This window comes from Lepidochelys olivacea, assembly GCF_965140295.1.
Source record: "Lepidochelys olivacea isolate rLepOli2 genome assembly, chromosome: 24".
In the NCBI taxonomy this organism is placed as follows: domain Eukaryota; kingdom Metazoa; phylum Chordata; order Testudines; family Cheloniidae; genus Lepidochelys; species Lepidochelys olivacea.
In genome coordinates this window covers 6,826,436-6,849,817 of record NC_140434.1, presented here as the reverse complement: position 1 = coordinate 6,849,817, position 23,382 = coordinate 6,826,436, and the positions used below count along the sequence as shown (strand labels likewise).

Sequence of the window (23,382 nt, the reverse complement as noted above, 5' to 3'; positions counted from 1 at the left end):
GTGGCTACATATCTGTTATAGCTAGGACTACAATTTTATCATGGCAATTGTTAATAAATTTTAGGCAGAGGTACAGGACAATCACCATAAGAAAGGGAGGGAGCAGGGTATGCGGGGTCGGAGGTGGGGGTTGGAGATCGAGACCATCCTGCAGTGCTGCGAGGCTGAGCCTGGCTCAGGGCATTGCGATCTGACCCAAAGCTCTGTTAATCTAGCTCTGTATTTATATATGCTCACTACCCCGCTGCAAAGTAGGGAGGAATTTGCCCCATTTTTCAGCTGGGGAATGGAGGCCCAGAGAGACTTGGGGTGACAAGTTCAAAAGCGTCTTAAGTGTCTTGAGAGGCAAAGTCTCACTTTCAACGGGGACTAAGGCTTGAAAGTCATTGGGATGTAACTGACCAGCCCTAGGTCACACATGGAGCCTGTGGCAGAGCAGGGGTTTGAATGGAGGACCCCGACTGTCTAGCTAGCACCTTGACAACCGCACCGTCCTTCCTCTCTTTAAGTATGTGCTTAATTCCCAGTGGACTAATTAGGTCATTTGAGGTGTTTGTACCACATTCAACTTTCCCTGGAGCTAGGTATCTATGAGAGAAGGGTTAGACCCTGGCCTCCACTCTGGTTCCTTTTGCTGCCCTCTTGACACAAAGGGAGCAGGGACTGGCTGCACATGCCAGTGGGTGTAAAGGCAGCAGATCCAGCCCTTGCAGCCGACAGCCCTTGTCATGTGATGTGGCTGAAGCATGCTGCACTTGGGGTATCCCCAGATGGCAAACTGATCCTTGGGCATCATAACCAGCTGATGCAGATTAGAGCAGCCTCCAGGCTAAGGTTGTGAAAGGACAATTTGGATGCCAGTTGATCTGGGCAGCCAAATCCCTGACGGAACTTTGCAAATCTCAGCCTTGATGTTCAAGCAAAGACCATCCTCAGAGATGACCGTATTCCAGACTGCGTGAGTGACAACTGTTTAGAAGGGATGGATTTAGAATCTTAGTGGGCATGTTCTCTCTGTAAACTTTTTGTACATTACACTGAGGAACATGCATTAAGCACATATCTGAAATATGTATTGTAAAAGTAGGTTTTTCCCCACATTTTTATAGAAGCTAAGTTGTATATTTGCTAATTTCATGACTTCCATGGTGCCCAATGAACCTCCATCCTTTGCTTAAATCGTGTGATATACCTCTTGGGGACTGTTACGTTCACAGCATACAAATAGAGAAGTTAAGCAAAAAACTTAGATACTCTTGCTGCAAGGTTGGAACCTAACACAACTTGTATTCTTAGAACCATGAACGATAACAAAAAGTAACAAAAACCAGAGAGAGACAAAGCAGGCTGCTCCTTAATAGAGCGACACACAACTCACCCCACCTTGTTCTAGGCTGGCTCTTTCCAGACTGACTGCTGCTAGGCCCAGATTGAACGCTTCCCTAAGGACAGCAAGCAGGACCAGGAAAAAACCCTGAAAATTAAAGTGATAAATCACAATTTTAACACAGTTTTCATAAACCACAATGAGAGTTTATTGCCATTTTATTAATGCTAATACCATCTGACCTTATAAATCTCTGAAGTGTAGAAAATGTTCCACCTGAATTGCAGTCAAAAGAATGTCTTGTTATGGGCATCCAATTATAACACAAATATTCCATCTGTGAGACACAACATGCTATTACCCAGTCTGAGCCTTTTAGAGGCAAAGGAATTTTTTCCCCTCAGCTTTGCTCTGCTGGCACTAAGAGTAAGGTTTTGAGTAGGGTTATCGATATCTTTTGGCCCTCTTCTTTTGTCATGCATGTTCCCCCACGATCTTTAAGAGGAAACAGAACATTTTCCTCCCCACGTGATAAAGTCTTTTATCAAGAGATCCATTAGCTGACAGGCGTCTGTCTCTCACACTGCATCATCTATTCATTACTGAAGAAAGGCACAAGATGTCCCACCAGATAGTTGGGGTGATTCTAGTCTGTCTGCATAGTAAGTATTTTAGCTTGATTAATTTCGTTCTTATTTTCCAACATGTTAAAAACAATTAACTTTCTGTAGAAGGACCTTCTGCAATTCCAAAAGGTGCTAATATCAACCTGGTGAGAGAAAAATTCACCTCTTTTTGTCCATCAATTGAAATCTTAAGAGAGGTGATGAAATATTTTATATTAAAACAACCTGAATGCCAGAGACAAACACCTTGAAAATAGTTTCTGGTTAGTATTCTGAATTAAGGTTCAAAATCTACTTTTCCTTCATGCTGATGCATTACGTAGGGGCTGATGTATTTTTCTGTAGATCAAAAAGAATTTGACATACAAGTTGCTAACTTCTTAGAGGGACAAGTGGCGTTCAGCCGCTTTTCAACCCGAGATTGAGCAATAACAGGTAAGTTAATAAAAGACTCTCCCATGTACAATTTAGTAAAAAGTTTGCTACCATTGATTTGGGTAAACTCGAGTGGGAATGTGTAGCCTGGTAATTAGGACAGGGAACTAGAAGTCTGTACCTCTTGGTTCTAAACTCTGATGTTGTTCTTACATTACATTAACTCCCGCACAGGCTACATGAATCCTAACAAAAAAATTGTCTAGAAATAGAGAAAAATTATAACGAATCTTTAACAAAGTACATTTTGTTATTCTTCGATCACCTGCTCTGTATAGTGTGTTGCAAAAGCCGAACCTTTTCCAGTGCTCACTGTATTAACACACTCCTTTCTTCCCCTGTATAGTGACTGCCTCAGAAGAAGAGATACAAATTCTGCAAAGCCCAGCACAGGAGAGGCTGACCCCTGGACAGACTGCACAGCTGGACTGTAACCCTTCAAAAAAAGAATGGAGCGTTATGTGGTACAAAGAACAGCAGAGTGGAAGTTTACAATGGATTTACCAGAGTTCTCAGTTTGCAACTTCAAATGGAAAATACTCGAGTAAAGTGGACATGACGGCAAATAAGTTCTCTCTTAATATCAATAATGTACAAAGAAATGACTCGGGGGTTTATTACTGCGGCCTCTCTGCTTCTGTGTATGTACAGCCCAACTTTGGGAATGGGACCAGACTAATTGTCACAGGTGAGTTTCCAATGGGTCAAAATAATGATATCGCAATGATAGCAGGTGCTGTGAAAAACTCATCCTTTTTTTTTGCAAGGTTGTAACTGATCACCATTTCAGTGTTAAGACTTGTGTATTGTGGAAAAAGGCAGCACAGTTCAGGCAGTAACCCAGGACATGCGGTAGGGAATTAGGGGACATGGGGTAGGAAATTAGGAGAGCTGGGCTCTGTTACTGAATCACTGGGCACTTAGGGTAAAATTTTCAGAAGGCCCCAGGAGCCAACAGCTCCCATTTAGGTGCATAAATAAATGGCCGCATTTTTAAAATGCTCCAACCAAAAATCAGCTTTTGAAAATCTGGAATAGTTTGGAAAATCTGGCCTTTAATTTCTGTGCATCTCATATTCCTCATCTCTATAATGGGGATAATGACCGTCCTGTGTGAAAGCACTTTGAGATCGATGCATGAAAAGCACCATGTCTGTGCTAGGTGTTATTATTTCCCTGCCTTCTAGTTGGGATGTTACATTAGGAATCAGATTAGCTAGTCACACTTTCTGATGTTTCCTACTGCAACTGCCTGAGTCTAGGGTGTGGGGTATGTTTCACCTGTCCTGCTAACCTTATACGACTTTAATATTACTCAAGTTCTTTTCCAGGCATCCACCAACCTTCATTAAATGACTCCATTCCTGTGTTCATACAGGGGACCATTCAATGTCTCAAGCAGCACAGTATGAACTGCACATCATTCAATGGTTTCAGAGGAGCAGCCGTGTTAGTCTGTGTTCGCAAAAAGAACAGGAGGACTTGCGGCACCTTAGAGACTAACCCATTTATTTGAGCATGAGCTTTCGTGAGCTACAGCTCACTTTATCGGATGCTCAGTGTGGAAAGTGTAGAAGATCTTTTTATATACACACAAAGCATGAAAAAATACCTCCTCCCACCCCACTCTCCTGCTGGTAATAGCTTATCTAAAGTGATCACTCTCCTTACAATGTGTATGATAATCAAGGTGGGCCATTTCCAGCACAAATCCAGGGTTTAACAAGAACGTCTGGGGGGGGGGGGGTAGGAAAAAACAAGGGGAAATAGGTTACCTTGCTTAATGACTTAGCCACTCCCAGTCTCTATTCAAGCCTAAGTTAATTGTATCCAATTTGCAAATGAATTCCAATTCAACAGTTTCTCACTGGAGTCTGGATTTGAAGTTTTTTTGTTGTAATATAGCAACTTTCATGTCTGTAATCGCGTGACCAGAGAGATTGAGTGTTCTCCAACTGGTTTATGAATGTTATAATTCTTGACATCTGATTTGTGTCCATTTATTCTTTTACGTAGAGACTGTCCAGTTTGATCAATGTACATGGCAGAGGGGCATTGCTGGCACATGATGGCATATATCACATTGGTGGATGTGCAGGTGAACGAGCCTCTGATCGTGTGGCTGATTGATTAGGCCCTGTGATGGTGTCCCCTGAATAGATATGTGGGCACAGTTGGCAACGGGCTTTGTTGCAAGGATAGGTTCCTGGGTTAGTGGTTCTGTTGTGTGGTATGTCGTTGCTGGTGAGTATTTGCTTCAGGTTGGGGGGCTGTCTGTAGGCAAGGACTGGCCTGTCTCCCAAGATTTGTGAGAGTGTTGGGTCATTCTTCAGGACAGGTTGTAGATCCTTGATTATGCATTGGAGGGGTTTTAGTTGGGGGCTGAAGGTGATGGCTAGTGGCGTTCCGTTATTTTCTTTGTTGGGCCTGTCCTGTCGTAGGTGACTTCTGGGAACTCTTCTGGCTCTGTCAATCTGTTTCTTCATTTCCGCAGGCGGGTATTGTAGTTGTAAGAATGCTTGACAGAGATCTTGTAGGTGTTTGTCTCTGTCTGAGGGGTTGGAGCAAATGCGCTTGTATCGCAGAGCCTGGCTGTAGAGAATGGATCGTGTGGTGTGATCAGGGTGAAAGCTGGAAGCATGTAGGTAGGAATAGCGGTCAGTAGGTTTCCGGTATAGGGTGGTGTTTATGTGACCATTGTTTATTAGCACTGTAGTGTCCAGGAAGTGGATCTCTTGTGTGGACTGGACCAGGCTGAGGTTGATGGTGGGATGGAAATTGTTGAAATCATGGTGGAATTCCTCAAGGGCTTCTTTTCCATGGGTCCAGATGATGAAGAGGTCATCAATATAGCGCAAGTTGAGTAGGGGCGTTAGGGGACGAGAGCTGAAGAAGCGTTGTTCTAAATCAGCCATAAAAATGTTGGCATATTGTGGGGCCATGCGGGTACCCATAGCAGTGCCGCTGATCTGAAGGTATACATTGTCCCCAAATGTAAAATAGTTATGGGTAAGGACAAAGTCACAAAGTTCAGCCACCAGGTTAGCCGTGACATTATTGGGGATAGTGTTCTTGACGGCTTGTAGTCCATCTTTGTGTGGAATGTTGGTGTAGAGGGCTTCTACATCCTTAGCGGCCAGGATGGTGTTATCAGGAAGATCACCAATGGATTGTAGTTTCCTCAGGAAGTCAGTGGTGTCTCGAAGGTAGCTGGGAGAGCTGGTAGCGTAGGGCCTGAGGAGGGAGTCTACATAGCCAGACAATCCTGCTGTCAGGGTGCCAATGCCTGAGTGTATATAAAAAGATCTTCTACTCTTTCCACTGAATGCATCTGATGAAGTGAGCTGTAGCTCACGAAAGCTCATGCTCAAATAAATTGGTTAGTCTCTAAGGTCCCACAAGTTCTCCTTTTCTTTTTGCAAATACAGACTAACTCGGCTGTTACTCTGAAACCTGTCATTATGCAAAGCAGTTGACAAGAACGTCTGAGGAACAATGGGGGATGGAGGGGGCGAATAAACATGGGGAAATAGTTCCCCCCCTCCCCACTGTTCCTCAGACGTTCTTGTCAACCGCTGGAAATGGCCCACCTTGATTATCACTACAAAAGGTTTCTTGTTGGTAATAGCTCACCTTACCTGATCACTGTCATTACAGAGTATAAGGTAACACCCACTGTGTCAAGTTCTCTGTGTATATAAATCTCCCCACTGTATTTTCCACTGAATGCATCCGATGAGGTGAGCTGTAGCTCACGAAAGCTTGTGCTCAAATAAATTGGTTAGTCTCTAAGGTGCCACAAGTCCTCCTGTTCTTTTTACATAATTCAGTGTATGAGTAGTGAGATCTATATATTTTTGATCACACTCTGTGCCAATATTCCAAAGAGTGCACATAAAAAGGAAGGCAAGGAATTACTTTGGGCAGTACTAGAGGCTGTTCCTCAGACTAACAGGATGAACGTAATAGAAAATTTAGCCTGACTGTTATGTCTAATTAAGAATGGTTCCTCTATCAGGCTTTGCATAACTAGATATCAAAGCACCTTGGAAAGGTGACTAAGTATCATTTCCCTAATTTTTCAGTTGGGGAAACTGAGGCACAGAGAGGGGAAGTGAACTAATCTCCAAGGTCACACAGGAAGTCAAAGACTGAGCTGGGAATAGATCTCAGGCCTCCTGACTCCCAACCTGGCGTCCTCACCACCAGACTGACCAGCTCATTCGATGTGATTTGTACGCAACCAAACATGCTGTTGGCACTCAGCAAATAATTCAGGATGGTCATATCAGGACAAACTTCTGAGCAGTGACAGATCAGGGGAGTCTCCCAAGGTGGATGCTCTGGAATGTAAGACACTGATAACTGGAACACACAAAGCATTAGACATTTAAAACATCCATTGGCTGGGGCAGGGGCAGGAGCTGGGTATGGACTAGCTGAGCTACCGCTGACAGGTTCTTCCCAGTCTTTATTTTTGGTGTCTCAACTCTCTTTTAGATGCCTCCGAGCTGAGTCTTTCCATCCTGGTTCCCTCCAACCCAGAGGATGCTGAGCTTCCCCGCATCATTCCTCTGCTCTGCCTGCTCTCTGATTTCACTTCTCCCCGGAGTGAAGTTCTTTGGGACACTGGTGAGGAGGCGTCTGACAGTCAGACGGATGCTGGAGCCGTAGACGGGAACGGGGTCTTTAGTGTTTGGAGCCTAACGACAATCCCTTCTGAGACCTGGAACCAGGAGACGATCTGCACTTGTACAGCCAAGGAGAACAGCACGGGGAGAAGCATCAATGCTACAGTCTCCAAGGAAACAGGTCCAGTATCCTATCATCCAGTCTAACCTGCCTACCTGGGCATTTATCCTACACCCCTCACCGTGGTATCTGGGCACCAAGAGTCAGCGACGTCTACTCCAGGCTAGAGAAATAGACAGAATCAGACAGGATGGCTCAGGTGAAGGATAACTAATGGGAGCGAGGAGAGGTTTAGGAAACCATTGAGAGGGTGCTTGAAGTATGGGGCAGTTACAGTTGCTTCCCCAATCACCCACCTTTCCCACCCCCAGCCCTTCTGAAAACCTTCATTTTTGTGTGCTCGGTGGTGAGAAATGGGTTTCTGGTCAAGCAGCCCGAGCCTTCCCCTCCATGTGAGCACAGCAAGGATACTGAAGGGTCACTTGGGGTGAACCAAAGGGGAATAACTAGGGAAGGAAATCAACAAAGGGAACAGCAGGATGAATGTCAGGAATGGCTTCCTGACAGTGAGATTTAACAAGTAATGGAGCAGATGCCCAGGGGCAGGGCGGGAAGCCCCTGTAAACAGGACTGGACAAAGCACCAGTGAATATAACACAGAGAACAATCCTGCAGTGCCAAGGGGGTAGCTAGAGGGCACTCAGTATAACAGGGTTGTCTCTATCTCTGAAATTTTTGCTGACACGGCTATGCCAGTAAAAGCCTTACTGCGGACACAGTTATACCGGGATAAAGGTGCCTTACACCAGCACAGCTTATTTCTGTTCCTGAGCCAGGAGGAGTTATGTCGGCAATGTTACAACGCAAAGCTTTTAAGTGTAGTCGAGCCCTTCACCAACCAAACAAATTCCAGATGGCACAGACGGGTGTGTCCAGCCTGCCGAATGGCCATTTAATTTCCTAACTGCCTCAGCATTTGCCACAAACTTGTGCTGGGGTAACAAGGAACCACCTGGAATCTGACCACACAACTCTGGAGGTGCACACATCAGAGGAATTATTGGGAGTGGAAGGAAGAGAAGAGAGACAGAATACCCTGGCAGATCATTTTGCAATGCCCCTGTCCCCTGTCTTTTACACATCCCATGGCTTCCGCATACAGGAGGGCAGCATGCTACAGAGCACAGAGTAATGGGTGTGGAGCTTTGGGGAAAGGAACTCCCTTTGCCCATGATGCTATGTGGGAGGTACAGATCAGGACCCATTTGTTCTGATGGGAGTTTTCTATACTCTGCAGAGAGACAAGACGCTGGAGACTGTAGGATTGTGTTCTACGCTGGGCTGCCCTGTATTTTCATCATTCTCCTGATCCAGCTCTTGATCTTGCTCTGGAGAAAGTGCTCCATCAGAGGTAACTCAGTCATAACTCTGACTGCTATGAACACAGCCACTCATCACACGTCCCTATAACTGTCCCTTTCTCTGTTTCTTCCATCAGGGAGAGCTGTGCAAAGACAGAAGGAAATACCTATGCGGCAGATCCCACAGGTAAACTGCTTTTTCAGCTTTTGGCACATCAGAAAGACACAGCCTCTTAACAACAGGGGGCTAGAACCAGTGTCTTGGCCTAGGTCCGACCCTAGTGCCTACACATTTCCTCCTGAATTCTTACTTGAATTTATTCCCCTCTGCCCTCTTAGCGGAAGTGTTGTGTAGGGTTATCGGTACGGAAGAACTGCTGAGTTCCACCCCAGAGGTGGCTGCAGATCCGGGATGGAAAAATAGCTGTGTATATTTCTGTAAAGGACAACCAGATCATCTAGACTGACCTCTCATATATCACAGGCCTTTCACCGAGTTACCCTAATATTGAGTCCAATAGGCATTGCCCTTGTGTATTTTGACTATAAACTCTTTGAGTCAGGAACTGTCTCTTTCCATGTGTGTGGAGAGCCCAGCACAATGGGGACGTCTCTGTTGGGGGCGTCTAAGTGCTGCTCTAATACAAAGAATTAATATTAATATTGGCTCTTTCCTTTTTCTATTTCAGACTGAATATGCAGCTCTGACGTACAACAACAGAAATGTTCCTCGGTGACTGATGTAGTCTCATAAAAGTGGTTTATATTTTTTTAAAAGCAAGAGAAGCAAAAAGAAAGAACGAAAGAGAAAGTGAGAGAAATATGGAAAATCTCATGTTTGTAATGTGCTATGATGTGATGTGAGTTTGTTTGAAATACAACCTCTTCCACAGTCATTTCTCTTAACACATATTGTGGGTAGAGATCTCCATTCTTGCAAAAAGCCATGTCATTAGGGTTCATTAGTAATTGCCTGCAGATTTGTGGGACATTAGATTTACATCTCATCTCAAACATATCACTTCCTGCACCATAATGCCCTATCTCAGAGTTCACTCACCCCAGGGCGCCTCCTCCTGGCTGCTCAAGGGATTAGCTCCTTCCAGCTCTGACACCCCCTTCCACCAGCTCACTCTCACTCCAGCCCCACTCGCTCCTTTGGACTCTGCACTTTTCCTCTTCATGCCTTGGCCCTCTGGCCAGGTCACTGGGTTCCCCCCTCCCAGGGTGTCAAAGTCCCACAGAACTAAGTGTCTCAGGCAGTCTCCAAACCCAGTGCCCTGACTGTGCCACTTCCCCAGTGGCTGGTAGGGAAACCCAGGCCCACCCTCAACTCCTGGGTCCAGCTCATAGACCCTTAAATCAGCAGTCAAAGTCTGCAACATCCCGCCTTGCTGGGGCTTTCCTGAACGTTTTCCTCCTCTGCCTCTCACCACACCACCACCCTCCTGGGTAAACCCTTCCTTCAGGACCTGGATCCTCAGGGTTTCTCCTCTGCCTCTGAGTTTCTTCCTTTCCCTCTCTAATGCCCAGAGTGTGAGGGTACGTCTATACTGGCAAGTTTCTGCGCAACAAGTTATACCACTTTTATTAAAGCGCTGGAATTAAACCGCTGTTGTATGTCCACACTGTGTTCCTTGTGACAGCGGAGCGCATCCACATTAGCAGCTCTTGCAATGGCAAAGAGAGCAGTGCATTGTGGTAGCTATCACACTATGCAACTGGCCGCAGGGTGCTTTGGGAAGGGTTTGCAATGCCTCATGGGGCAGGCACAGCATTACATGATGCAGGTTTCCCAATCCCATTGTTCCATGGGCATCCTACTACAGTGCCAGCTGCTTTTCAACTGAAGGGGTGGGGGGGGGGCAGAGTGTGTGACAGGGAGTGTGTGTGTGTATGGGAGGAGGGGAGAGACAGTGTGTTTTGCGGCACGCAGCGTGTCAGTGTAACCCACACACCTTCTGGGTGTGGTGTTCTGTCCCATCTAGTGGCACCGAGACCCCTTAAAGAGAGAGAAAACGAGTCTGCTTTACAGCCTTAGCTAACAGCCAGGGGGCTTTTAGCTCATGCCCTAAGCTCTAGAGACCCCAGGTTCAATCCCACCTGCAGACGACCAGGGTCTGTCAGCATAACATCAGCCTGCTGTCTTGTAAATTAAGACAGCGGCAGGAAGCAACCAGTCCTGAGGCAAAGGGAGGGGGAAACCCTGACATGAGCCCTCGCCTCCCTCCCCAGCTCTCTGCACAGCAATCTGTCTCTCTCTCATACACACATCCACCTGCTTCTGGCTCGCTCTGTGTTCCACAGCAGATCAGCACAGCACGCAAGGGCTGTCAGAAATGGAGCTTTGAAAGGCGAGGGGTGCATGTCTCCAGGGCAGCTGAGTTCAAAACAATGAGCAGAGTGGCCACTTGAGGGATTATGGGACACTTCCAGAGGCCAGTTGATTGCTTTCTGCGCTGTAATGTGTTTACCCTGCCAATACAGCGCTGGAGCCTCTGCGCTTTAAAGCTTATGACTTTCGCTGCCGCCGAGGAGTTTCTGCGCACTAAATGGCTTGGCAGTGTGTACACCTCGGGAGTTACACTGCAGAAAGCTGCTTTCCTGCGCAGTAACTTGCCAGTGTAGACAAGGCCTGACTGCAGCCCCACCTGTTCCTGCTCAGCTGGGCTCCGTCATCATTCACCTAATCCCCCTAAGCTGTGGCCTACCCACTTAACTAGCCCCTTGTCAGCCTCATTTCCCCCACACTAGCCCCATCATGCCCCCTATCACCAGGATGGGCATTTGCTGCGGATTCAGAGGCATAGAACGGAGGTTCACAAACTGAGGCGGTGACATTACAACCCATACTAGAGGAGGTTTCCTATCCAAGTAATGACCCTCTGTAGAGGGAGCAATATAGAGGGATCCCAGCCCAAAGCAGGGAGGGCATAAATGGTTTGACCCTGTTTGACAACATTTAGTAACATTAGACACCTCCACACAAGGTCAAGAAGCCAAACTTTGGTAGAGTTGGACACAACACTCAGCTACGTTTTCAAACAGATTGTTAAGCTTTATTTAAAATTCCTCTATGCAAACTGCACATCACTAGCACAGAAACCATCACAGAATCTTGCTTTAAAAGTTCAGGAGGCTGCTGAAAAAGGAGTTTAGGATTCAGACAGTTTTTAATGCACCCATGAACTCCTCTGAGTCTGCGGCTTTCGCTCTTTTACTGAATTTCCAAAACTGACAGAAAAGTCCAAATCCAGCCTTAGCAGAGTGACAGGGGCTATTAGAACTGTCTGCACCCTAAATTCACTGATTTTGAAGACCCAGAGAATGGCTCTGTGCAAATTAAAGTTGTTCTTCATCACTTACAGATGTTTTCCCACCAATTTATACCCAGAGCCAGATTATCCTACCGCTTCAATGAGAGTTGTGCGTTTACAACTGATGGGCTACCCAGGCCTCTGCCGTGTCATTTACATCACTGGTTACATCCCAGCGGAATTTGCCCAGAGATTCCCAGGGGAGTTTCATCTGCTTATTTGAGGCAGAAGTTTGCCCTGTGCGATAACGCAAATGATGAGTGATAGAGATAGTGTGTTCAGCCATCAGAGGCAACAGCAGTTCCAAGCACTGAGCCTGGCTGAATACAGCACTCTTCTCTATGGAAGAGCTGCTGTGTTACAGGTGTGTGGGAAGGAATTAATGTTCAGTAGGAACAAAGAAGGAACTGGTAGAGCTGTTTTCAGTTTTTGTGAGAAATCAGCCCCACTATTAATAGAGCTGCTGGTAGATTCAGAACAACAAAATAACCACCAGGACGTAGCACAATGTAGAATAAGCAAGAGATAGTTCAACACAGAACAACATCTGGTGCAGAGACAGCAGGTGCCAGGGCTTTCTGACAGGTCAGACGACTGCAAACAACTCTGGTTCAAGGTGCGATTGTGTAGGCGGCATTGTACCTGCTGCCTATTGTGAAGGATTTTTCCCAGAAATGGCCCTTATTGAGGTAGCTAAGGGTATATCTACGCTGCAGCTGGCAGGGTAGTTCCCAGCCCGGGTAGACAGACAAGCGCTAGCTCTGGTCTAGCTAGTGTGGTGAAAATAGCAGAGTGGCCACAGCGGCGTGGGCCGTGGCTCGGGCCAACTCTACGAGTTCGTGCCCAGGAGGTCGGGCAGAATTGAACTTGGGACGTCAGCCCGAGCTGCCACCTGGGCCGCCGAGGCCACACCGCTATCTTTCAATGCGCTACATTGAGCCGCTACCCTCCCAGCTGCAGTGTAGACGTCCCCTAAATGGGAGCTGGGCTCTTCTGGAAGTGTGGCCCCAGCCGTGGGTGATGAACAGCTGAGAAACAGGCTTCTCACTGCTGCCTCAGTATTTTACTCACCGCTGAGCCTTATTGCTTGACAACATGATACTGAATGGTAATTTGGGACCAGATTCTCAGCTGGTGTAAATCAGCATCGCTCCAGTGAAGACAATGAACTGAGGCTGATTTACACTAGTTGAGGATCTGGCTCATGAAGGATTTAAGTGAATCCTGAACGCTCACAGTGGCTTGCTTGAGAAATGAGAAAAGGAAATCCCTGTAGCTGGATTTCCAGACTCCAGAACAGCTCAACCTTTGTCACCTGCCTCCAAACTGTGCAGTTTCTGATCTTGCATTTTTGCACAATCCAAACTCCCATTGATTTGAGTCGAATAGTGCTGGGTGCAACAGGAACGCAGGGTGTGGCCTTGTAGCTCAGAGTTTGTGGGACTGTAAGGTGCATCTTTGGTAGGGTGACCAGAAGTCACGCTTTTAAAGGGACAGTCCCCTTTTTTGGGACTTTTTCTTATATAGGTGCCTATTACCCCTCACCCCCTGTTTTTTCACAGTTGCTATCTGGTCACCATAATTGTGGGTGTACTGCAAACACTTCATGCAGCACAATACAACATGATTAATCCTCTGATTGGGGTTTCTTTGATACTTGTGCATATTCTTTGGCTCCCTTTTATGATAAAAATTCCAGGAACGTCATGAGTAGATCCCAAAGCGCTTTACAAAGGAGGTCAGTAACCTTATCCATTTTACAGATGGGGAAACTGAGGAACAGAGCAGGGAAGTGACTTACTCAAGATAACTCAACAGCAGAGCTGGGAATAGAACCCATGACTCTGTCCAGCACTCTATCCACTAGGCAACACTGCACAGTGGATAATTAGTGACTGATACACTCTTTCTCTAACCATCCCCTGGCTGCAGATGAACTGGGGGGAGCAGTTCACACTTCCTTGGTAACCGAACGCAGGGAGTGAGACCTGAAAAAACAAATAACCCAAGCATTTTGTAGCAGAACAAACAAAAGAAAAGTGGCAAAATAAGTGGGCTGAAACTGACCACAGCGGCAAGTGCAGCTTTCCGAGCAGCCAGTTCTGATCTATTTTTAAACGACTGGCCCTTTGCAGCAAACACGGCTGTTTGTCCTGTAGTCTGTGGTTTTATAAGATCGGTTTTCATTTGTTTTTATAAAACATAATGTACTAATGAAATCAATAAAAACAATGACAGTAACTTTGTCTTTGTCTTGGCTTTTAGTAGACTTATATTGGAGAAGATCGTGTGTAATATGAATTTGTATCATTTAAGTGTGACTGGGGAAAATAGTCTTAGGGCAAATTTTCAAACATGCCCAGATAACTTAGATTCAAAACCTCCCATTGTTTTTGCAAACGTCCCTAGTGCCGCCCTATCTGCATCTTTAAGCACCTAAATACCTTGAAATATGGTTTTCATGAGCCTAGATACCACTGAAAGTCAGCAGGACTTAGATTACCAAGGACTTACGTCACTTTTGAAAATGAGACTTAGGCTCCTAAATTATTTAGGTATTTGTGCCCCAAAGCGGCTAGATTTCTGTTATAGCCAGGTCTACAATGTCATCATGGCAATTGTTAGAAAATTTCAGGCAGAGGTAGAGGAAAACGACCATAACAAAGGGAGGGAGCAGAGGGTATGTGGGGGGTTGGAGAGCCCTGGACTCACCCTGCAGTGGCACCTTCTGTCCCGTGGGGCTGGGTCCAGCTTGGGGCATTGCGATCTGGCCCACTTGGTCACAGTGCCACTCGGGTTTGGTGTGACTGCCTCTCTGGAGATGGAAAAAGAAAAGGAGGACTTGTGGCACCTTAGAGACTAACCAATTTATCTGAGCATGAGCTTTCGTGAGCTACAGCTCACTTCATCGGATGTAGATGGAAACGGAGGGACAAATGTGCTAAACCTGAGACCACGTGGGCCAGGTTGCAACGTCCATTGCTAGGAGCCGGGCCCAGACTCGGTGGCCAGGAACTATCATTGCAGGGGTCATGGAATTTACTCAGATTCATGGTTACTGTGAACACCACACCAAAAATGATGATTTAACTGGGAATTGGTCCTGCTTTGAGCAGGGGGTTGGACTAGATGACCTTCTGGGGTCCCTTCCAACCCTGATATTCTATGATTCTATGATTCTATGAAAAACATAGCCTGAATTCTAGCTAAGTTGATTTGCCTGGTCAATAGGAGCTTTGTATGGTACGATGCTGATGTAGCTGTACAAAGCACATCTATGGCACTAGGTCCCCAGTTCAGCAAAGCTCTGCTAATTTAGCTGTGTACTTATTTCTCCTCACCACCCTGCTGCAGAAAAGGGAGGAAATATCCCCATTTTACAGCTGGGGAGTGGAGGCCCAGAGAGACTTGGGGTAACATATTCAATTCAACATGTTCAAAAGCCCCTAAGTGATTTGGGAGGCAGAGTCCCACTTTCAACAGGGACTCAGGCTTGAAAGTCATTGGGATGTAAGTGATCAGCAACACATAGAGCCTGTGGCAGAGCAGGGATTTAATGGAAAGCCTCTAAATCCCTGGCTAGCACCTTAACAACTGCACCATCTTTCCTCTCTTCAAGCATGTGCTGAAGTCCCAGTGAACCAGTTAGGCCAGGAAAGGTGTTTGCACCACATTCAACGTCCCCTTGAGCTAGGTATCAATGAGACCCGGGTCAGAACCAGGCCCTCATCCTGGTCCCTTGGTGCTGCTCCCATGACACCAAGGGAGCAGGAACTAGCTGCACGTGCCAGGGAGTGTTAAGGCAACACAGCCAGCCCTTGCAGCCAACAGCCCTTGGCGTGTCATGTGGCAGGAGCAGTCTGCACTCAGGGTGTCCCCAGCTGGCAAACGACTCTTTGGGAGTCATGACCTGCTGGTGCAGTTTAGAGCAACCTCCAGGCTGGGCCAGCTTATATATGGCCTGAAGATGAACATGGGAGAATAGGAGAGTGGGCTCAGCCCAGCCAAGGTTTTGGCCTGATTTGCAGAAGGATTTTATTGAGGCTGAGGTTTGAAAGGGCAATTTCGATGCTCAATTCATCTGGCCAATCACATCCCCAATGGAACTTTGCAACTCTCAGCCTTAATGTTCAAGTGAACTCAAGCCACAGATTGCGGGGGCGACAACTGTTCAGAGGGCATGGATTTGGAATCTCTTAGTGGGCATTTCATTTTGCTCTCTCCAAAAAGCATTTTGCACATTGCGTTAAGTAAGATGCATTATGCACATATCTGAAATAAGTGTCCTAAAAGTAGGTTTTGCCCCAAAATTTTCCAGAGTGGGGTGACTCCACCACACTTTCATATTCTAGCCCCATCCGTTGCTTTCCCAGATGGCCCCACCCCCAGAGACCCCCTTTTCTTAATCTATCGTAATAATTAAACACACAAGTTAAGGTGTATTTTTGCTAATTTCACCCCTTCCAGAATGCCCAGTAGGCCTGTTTGTTGGTTTCCTCCATCCTTTGCTAAAATCATTTTATATGCCTCTTGGTGGCTGTTCACCGCATACAATAGAGAAGTTAGATAAAAAACATCAAATACTCTTGCTGAAAGTTTGCAACCTAACACTACCTTTATTCTTAGAATCCAGAATGATAACACACAGTAACCAAAAACAGAGAGAGACAAAGCAGGCTGCTCCATAAGGCAGCGAGGCAAAATTCACCTATCTTGTTCTAGGCTGGCTCTTTCCAGACTGACTGCTGCTGCTCCCAGATTGCACACTTCCCCACAGACAACAAGCAGGACCAGGAAAAAACCCTGAAATTAAAAGTGATAAATCACAATTTTAACACAGTTTTCATGAACCTTTTTATGCCTTTTTATTGATGCTCATACCATCTGACCTTATCAATCCCTGAAGCAGAGAAAATATTCCACCTGAATTGCAGTCAGAAGAATGTCTTGTTATGGGCATCCAATTATAACACAAATATTCCATCTGAGACACACACCATGCTGTTACCCAGTCTGAGCTTGAACTTCTTCTCTTATAGATTTTGGAGGCAAAGGAATATTTTCTCCCAGGTTTGCTCTGCTGGTTCTCAGAGCAGGTTTTGAATGGGGTATTAATATCTCCTGACCTTCTTCCTTTGTCATGCATGTTGCCCCACAGATCTTTAAGAGGAAACAGAACATTTTCCTCTCCACGTGACAAAGTCTTTCATCAAGAGATCCATTAGCTAGCAGGCGTCTGTCTGTCTCACAGCATCACCTATTGATTACTGAAGAAAGGCACAAGATGTCCCACCACATAGTTGGGATGATTCTAGTCTATCTGCGGAGTAAGTATTTTAGCCTGATTTATTTCATGCTTCTTCTCTACCACCCTAAAAACAATTAACTTTATGCATAACGTCCTTCTGCAATTCCAAGAGATTCTAACATCAGCCTGGTGAGAGAGAAATTCACATCTTTTAGTCCATCAATTGAAATCTAAGGAAAGGTGATGAAATATTCTATTTTAAAATAACCGGAATGCCAGATATTAACACCTTGAGAATAGTTTCTAGTTAATATCCTGCATTGGGGTGCAAAATTTATTTTTCTTTTATGCTGATGTCTTACATACGTGCTGATGTATTTTTCTGCAGAATGATCAAAGGGAGAATTTGAAACACAAAGGGTTATGTTAGTAAAAGCCTCTCCCATGTACAATATAGTCAAATGAAGGGTTTTTACCATTGATTTTGGTAAGTTCAAGTGGGGATGTGTAGCCTGGTGATTAGTGCTGGGAACTGGAAGTATGTACCCCTGGGTTCTGAACTCTGAGGTTGTTTTTTGTTGTTACATTACATTAATTCCTGCACAGGCTACATGAATCCTAACAAAACAAATGGCTAGAAATAGAGAAAATTAAAATGAATATTTAATAAATATGTGCTTTATATTATTCTTGGATCATCTGCTCTGTAAAGTGTATTGCAAAAGCCCAGGCTTGTCCAGTGCTCACTATATTAACACACTCCATTCTTCCTCTGTATAGTGGCTGCCTCGGAAGAAGGGATACAAATCCTGCAAAGCCCAGCACAGCTGTGGCTGACCTCTGGACAGACTGCACATCTGGACTGTAGAATATCAAAAGAAGAATGGCGAGTGCGGTGGTACAAGGAACAACAAAATGGAAGTTTGCATGGGATTCATCAGAGTTCTCAGTCTGAATCTTTAGATGGAAAATACTTGAGTAAAGTGAACATTACGGCAAACACATTTTCTCTACTTATCAGTAATGTACAAAGAGATGACTCAGGGGTTTATTACTGTGGCCTCTCTGCCTCTGTGTATCTACAGCCCAACTTTGGGAATGGGACCAGACTAATTATCACAGGTGAGTTTTCAGTACCTCAGAACAATGATAACGTAATGCTAGGTGGTGTTTGAAAAAATCATCTTTTTCTGGCTAGATTGTGACCGATCCCCCTGTTTCAGCTTTAAGCCATCAGCATTTGTGCATAGAGGCAGCACGGTCCAGACAGTGACCCAGGGCATAGGGTTGGAAATTAGGAGACCTAGATTCTGTTCCTGAAACACTGGGCACAGGGGGGGTGATTAAAAGAAATCAGCACCCAACAGCTCCCATTTAGGTGCCCAAATAAATGACGGGACTTTTAAAACGCTGTGATCAAAACCTGGGAAATTTTAGAAAATCTGACCTTTAATTTCTCTGCATCTCAGATTCCTCGTCTGTATAATGGGGACAATGAGTCTCCTATGTAAAAGCACTTTGAGACCTATGGATGAAAAGCACCTTGTAAGTGCAAGGTGCTATTTCCCTGCCTTCTAGTTGGTATGTTACATTAGGAATCAGATTTGATAGCCAGACTTGCTGATGATTCCTACTGAAACTGTCTGAGCTTAGGACATGGGGTATGTTTCACCTGTCCTCCTATCCTATTAAAACTTCAATATTAATCAGGTTCTTTTTCAGGCATTCACCAAGCTTCATGAAATGATTCCCCCAACGTTTTCATACAGGGCACTATTCATTGTCTCTCAAGCAGCACAGTATGAATTGAACATAATAATTCAATGTACAGCTACTACTATCTATATATTTTTGATCTACACTCTGTGCAAATATTCCAAAGACTGTACCTAAAGAAGAAGGCATGGAATTATTTTGCGTGCTACTAGAGGCTGTATCTCAGACAAATGGGATGAATGTAATAATAGGAAAATGTAGAATGACTATCGTATTTAAACAAGAAAGGTTTCTCTGTCAGGCTTTTCATCCATAGATAGGAGTGTTTCCTTAACTTTACATTTGGGGAATGAGTCACAGATGCAATATGAACTTGTCTCCAAGGTCACAAAGTAAGTCAGACACAGAGCTGGGAATGAATCTCAGGCCTCCTGACTCCTGGTCTGGTGTCCTCACCACCATACTTGACCAGCTCTTCTTCTGCATTTCTATCTAACCAAACATATTGTCGGCACTGAGCAAATTATCCTTGATGATCATATTTGTACAAAATTCTCAAAGGCAATGGTTCGTGGGAGTCTCCCAAGGTGGATGCCCCATAGCGTAAGACAGTGGTTTTCAACCTGTGCTCTTCAGACCCATGGGGGTCTGCAGACTAGTCCAAGATTTCCAAAGGGGTCCACACCTCCATTCAAAATTTTGTAAGGGTCCTCAAATGAAAAAAAGGTTGAAAACCACTAGTGTAAGACACTGAAAACAGGCAGAGACAAAGCATTAGAAACATACTGCACTGGTGGGGTAAGGGTAGCAGCAGGGTGTGGACTAGCTGAGCTACTGCTGACAGGTTCTTCCCAGTCTCTATTTTCGGTGACTCAACTCTCTTTTAGATGCCTCCGAGCCGAGCCTTTCCATCCTGGTTCCCTCCAACCCAGAGGATGCTGAGCTTTCCCCCATCATTCCTCTGCTCTGCCTGCTCTCTGATTTCACTTCTCCCTGGAGTGAAGTTCTTTGGGACACTGGTGAGGAGGCGTCTGACAGTCAGACAGATGCTGGAGCCGTAGACGGGAACGGGGTCTTTAGTGTTTGGAGCCTAACGACAATCCCTTCTGAGACGTGGAACCAGGAGACGATCTGCACTTGTACAGCCAAGGAGAACAGCACGGGGAGAAGCATCAGTGCTACAGTCTCCAAGGAAACAGGTCCAGTATCCTATCATCCAGCCTAACCTGCCTACCTGGGCATTTATCCTACACCCCTCACCGTGGTATCTGGGCACCAAGAGTCAGCGACGTCTACTCCAGGCTAGAGAAATAGACAGAATCAGACAGGATGGCTCAGGTGAAGGATAACTAAGGGGAGCGAGGAGAGGTTTAGGAAACCATTGAGAGGGTGCTTGAAGTATGGGGCAGTTACAGTTGCTTCCCCAATCACCCACCTTTCCCACCCCAGCCCTTCTGAAAACCTTCATTTTTGTGTGCTCGGTGGTGAGAAATGGGTTTCTGGTCAAGCAGCCCGAGCCTTCCCCTCCATGTGAGCACAGCAAGGATACTGAAGGGTCACTTGGGGTGAACCAAAGGGGAATAACTAGGGAAGGAAATCAACAAAGGGAACAGCAAGATGAATGTCAGGAATGGCTTCCTGACAGTGAGATTTAACAAGTAATGGAGCAGATGCCCAGGGGCAGGGCGGGAAGCCCCTGTAAACAGGACTGGACAAAGCACCAGTGAATATAACACAGAGAACAATCCTGCAGTGCCAAGGGGGTAGCTAGAGGGCACTCAGTATAACAGGGTTGTCTCTATCTCTGAAATTTTTGCTGACACGGCTATGCCAGTAAAAGCCTTACTGCGGACACAGTTATACTGGGATAAAGGTGCCTTACACCAGCACAGCTTATTTCTGTTCCTGAGCCAGGAGGAGTTATGTCGGCAATGTTACAACGCAAAGCTTTTAAGTGTAGTCGAGCCCTTCACCAACCAAACAAATTCCAGATGGCACAGACGGGTGTGTCCAGCCTGCCGAATGGCCATTTAATTTCCTAACTGCCTCAGCATTTGCCACAAACTTGTGCTGGGGTAACAAGGAACCACCTGGAATCTGACCACACAACTCTGGAGGTGCACACATCAGAGGAATTATTGGGAGTGGAAGGAAGAGAAGAGAGACAGAATACCCTGGCAGATCATTTTGCAATGCCCCTGTCCCCTGTCTTTTACACATCCCATGGCTTCCGCATACAGGAGGGCAGCATGCTACAGAGCACAGAGTAATGGGTGTGGAGCTTTGGGGAAAGGAACTCCCTTTGCCCATGATGCTATGTGGGAGGTACAGATCAGGACCCATTTGTTCTGATGGGAGTTTTCTATACTCTGCATACATTGCAGAGTATAATGGGAGCGAGCAGAGGTTTTGGAAACCTCTGAGAAGGTGCTTGAGGTGTGGGGCAGTTACAGTTATGGTCACTCCCCCGTCACCCACTTTCCCACCCCCAGCCCTTCTGAAAACCTTCATTTTTCAACCCTCAGTGGTGTGAACTGGGTTTCTGGTCAAGCAGCCTGAAGCACAGCAAGGACACAGAAGTGTCACTTGGGGTGAGCCAAAGGGGAATAACGGCGCATCAGGAAGGAAATCAACAGAGGGAACAGCAGGATGAATGTCAGGAATGGCTTCCTGACAGCAAGATCTAACAGATAATGGAACAATTGCCCAGAGGCAGGGCTGACAGCCCCAATAAGAGGACTGGACAAACATTAGCCACTATAATATAGGGAAAAACCCTGCTGTAGTCAGGAGGGAGTTAGAGGGTACCCAATGAAACAAGGTCATCTCCACCTGTGGCCTCTAGGATTCTGAGCTATCCCCTATAAATAACTTGATTCTATTGCACTCATCATTGGAGCAGGTTGTCTCAGGCTAAAATGACTCAATGGAATGATGTCCAGTGCAAGCCAGCAGGAGTAGGGCTGGTCTCCACTGTTACCGGGTAACTCTGTTGGGCAGTGATGTAAATTTTTGCTGACATGACTATGCCAGTAAAAGCCTCAGTGTGGACGCAGTTATACCGGGATAAAGGTGCCTTACACCAGCACAGGTTATTTCAGTTCCTGAGCCAGGAGGAGTGATGCCGGCAATGTTACAGTGGCAAAACATAAACATGTAGATGAGCTCTTCACCTGCCAAACAAATTCCAGGTGGCACAGATGAGTGTGTCCAGCCTGCCAATCAGACATTTAATTTCCTAATTGCCTCTGCTTTTCCTGCAAGCTTGTGCTGGGAAAAAAGGAACCACATGGAATCTGACCACGAAACTCAATGATCCACACATTAGAGGAATTATGAGGGGTAGAGGGAAGGAAAGGGAATTTGCATGGCAGATCATTGGCTACTACAATTTTTGTAAGGCCACTGTCCCCTGTCCTTTCCACATCCCATAGCCTCCACATACAGGTGGGCAACATGCTACAGAGCACAGAGGAATGAACGTGGAGTTCCAGGGAAAAGACCTCCTTTTGCCCATCTGTTTTGCTCGCAGTTTTCCATTCTCAGCATCTCTTCTCTCTGCAGAAGACTGTAGGATTGTGTTCTACGCGGGGCTGCCCTGTATTTTCATCCTTCTCCTGATCCAGCTGTTGATCTTGCTCTGGAGAAAGTGCCCCATCAGAGGTAACTCAGTCATAACTGTGCTATAAAGCAGAAACTCATCACACATCCCTATAACTATCCCCTTGTCTGTTTCATCCATCAGGGAGAGCTGTGCAAAGAGGCAATCAAATACCTATGAGGCAGATGCCACAGGTAAACTGCTTTTTCCACCATTGGTATGTCAGAAAGATACAGTGTATTAACAACAGGGGATTAGAACCAGTGTCTTGGCCAATTTCCAACCCTAGTGTCTACACTTTGCCTCCTGAATTCACAGAGGTTTCATTTGAATTCTTCTCTGCTCTTCTAGTAGAAGTGTTGTGTAGGGTTATTAGTACCGAAGAACTCCTGGGTTCCACCCCAGAGGTGGCTGCAGGTCAGGGATAGTGAAATAGTGCAGTGTATATTTCTGTAAGCGACCACCAGAACTTCTAATCTGACCTTATGTATATCACAAGCCACCAACACCATCCAGCCACCAGGGCCGGCTCCAGGCACCAGTGAAGGAAGCAGGTGCCTGGGACGGCCAATAGAAAGGGGCGGCACTCCATCTGTTATTGGGGTGGCACGTCTGGGTCTTCGGCAGCTATTCAGCAGCAGGTCCTTCATTCCCTCTCTTCTTCTTTGGCAGCCCTTTGGCGGCAGCTCAATTGGGTTTGTCTTCTTTTTTTTTCTTTATTTTTTTTTCCTTCGCCGCTTGGGGCGGCAAAAAAGCTGGAGCCGGCCCTGCCCGCCACTGAACTCAGCTACCAGGACAAAAGACCACAACCAAGAAATCGGAAATATGTTTTTTCACATTCTTATCAAACAAAACCTGATCAGTTGATGCCTTTTGAACTTTCCAAATAAAATTAATATCTGATCTTTCCTTTTTCTGTTTCAGACTGAATATGCGACTCTGATGTACAGTAACAGAAATGCTCCTCTGTGACTGAGTCTCACAAAAATGGCGTATGTTTTTTTTAAAACAGGAGATGCAGAAAGAAATAATGAAAGAGAAAGCGAGAGATATATAAAA

At 45.8% G+C, this 23,382-nt stretch overlaps 1 protein-coding gene across 1 annotated transcript; it reads left to right on the top strand.

The window, feature by feature from the left end:
• Nucleotides 1-2,943: 2,943 nt before the first annotated feature.
• Nucleotides 2,944-23,336, top strand: LOC311512401 (uncharacterized protein; the record flags this gene model as incomplete). Its single annotated transcript, XM_084613616.1, has 8 exons — nucleotides 2,944-3,076; nucleotides 6,889-7,205; nucleotides 8,579-8,628; nucleotides 18,028-18,128; nucleotides 19,610-19,921; nucleotides 22,287-22,385; nucleotides 22,468-22,517; nucleotides 23,248-23,336. 8 exons carry the CDS (start codon nucleotides 2,944-2,946, stop codon nucleotides 23,293-23,295), a joined length of 1,110 nt encoding a protein of 369 aa, XP_084469742.1. The 3' UTR covers nucleotides 23,296-23,336.
• Between the last annotated feature and the right edge of the window lie 46 nt (nucleotides 23,337-23,382).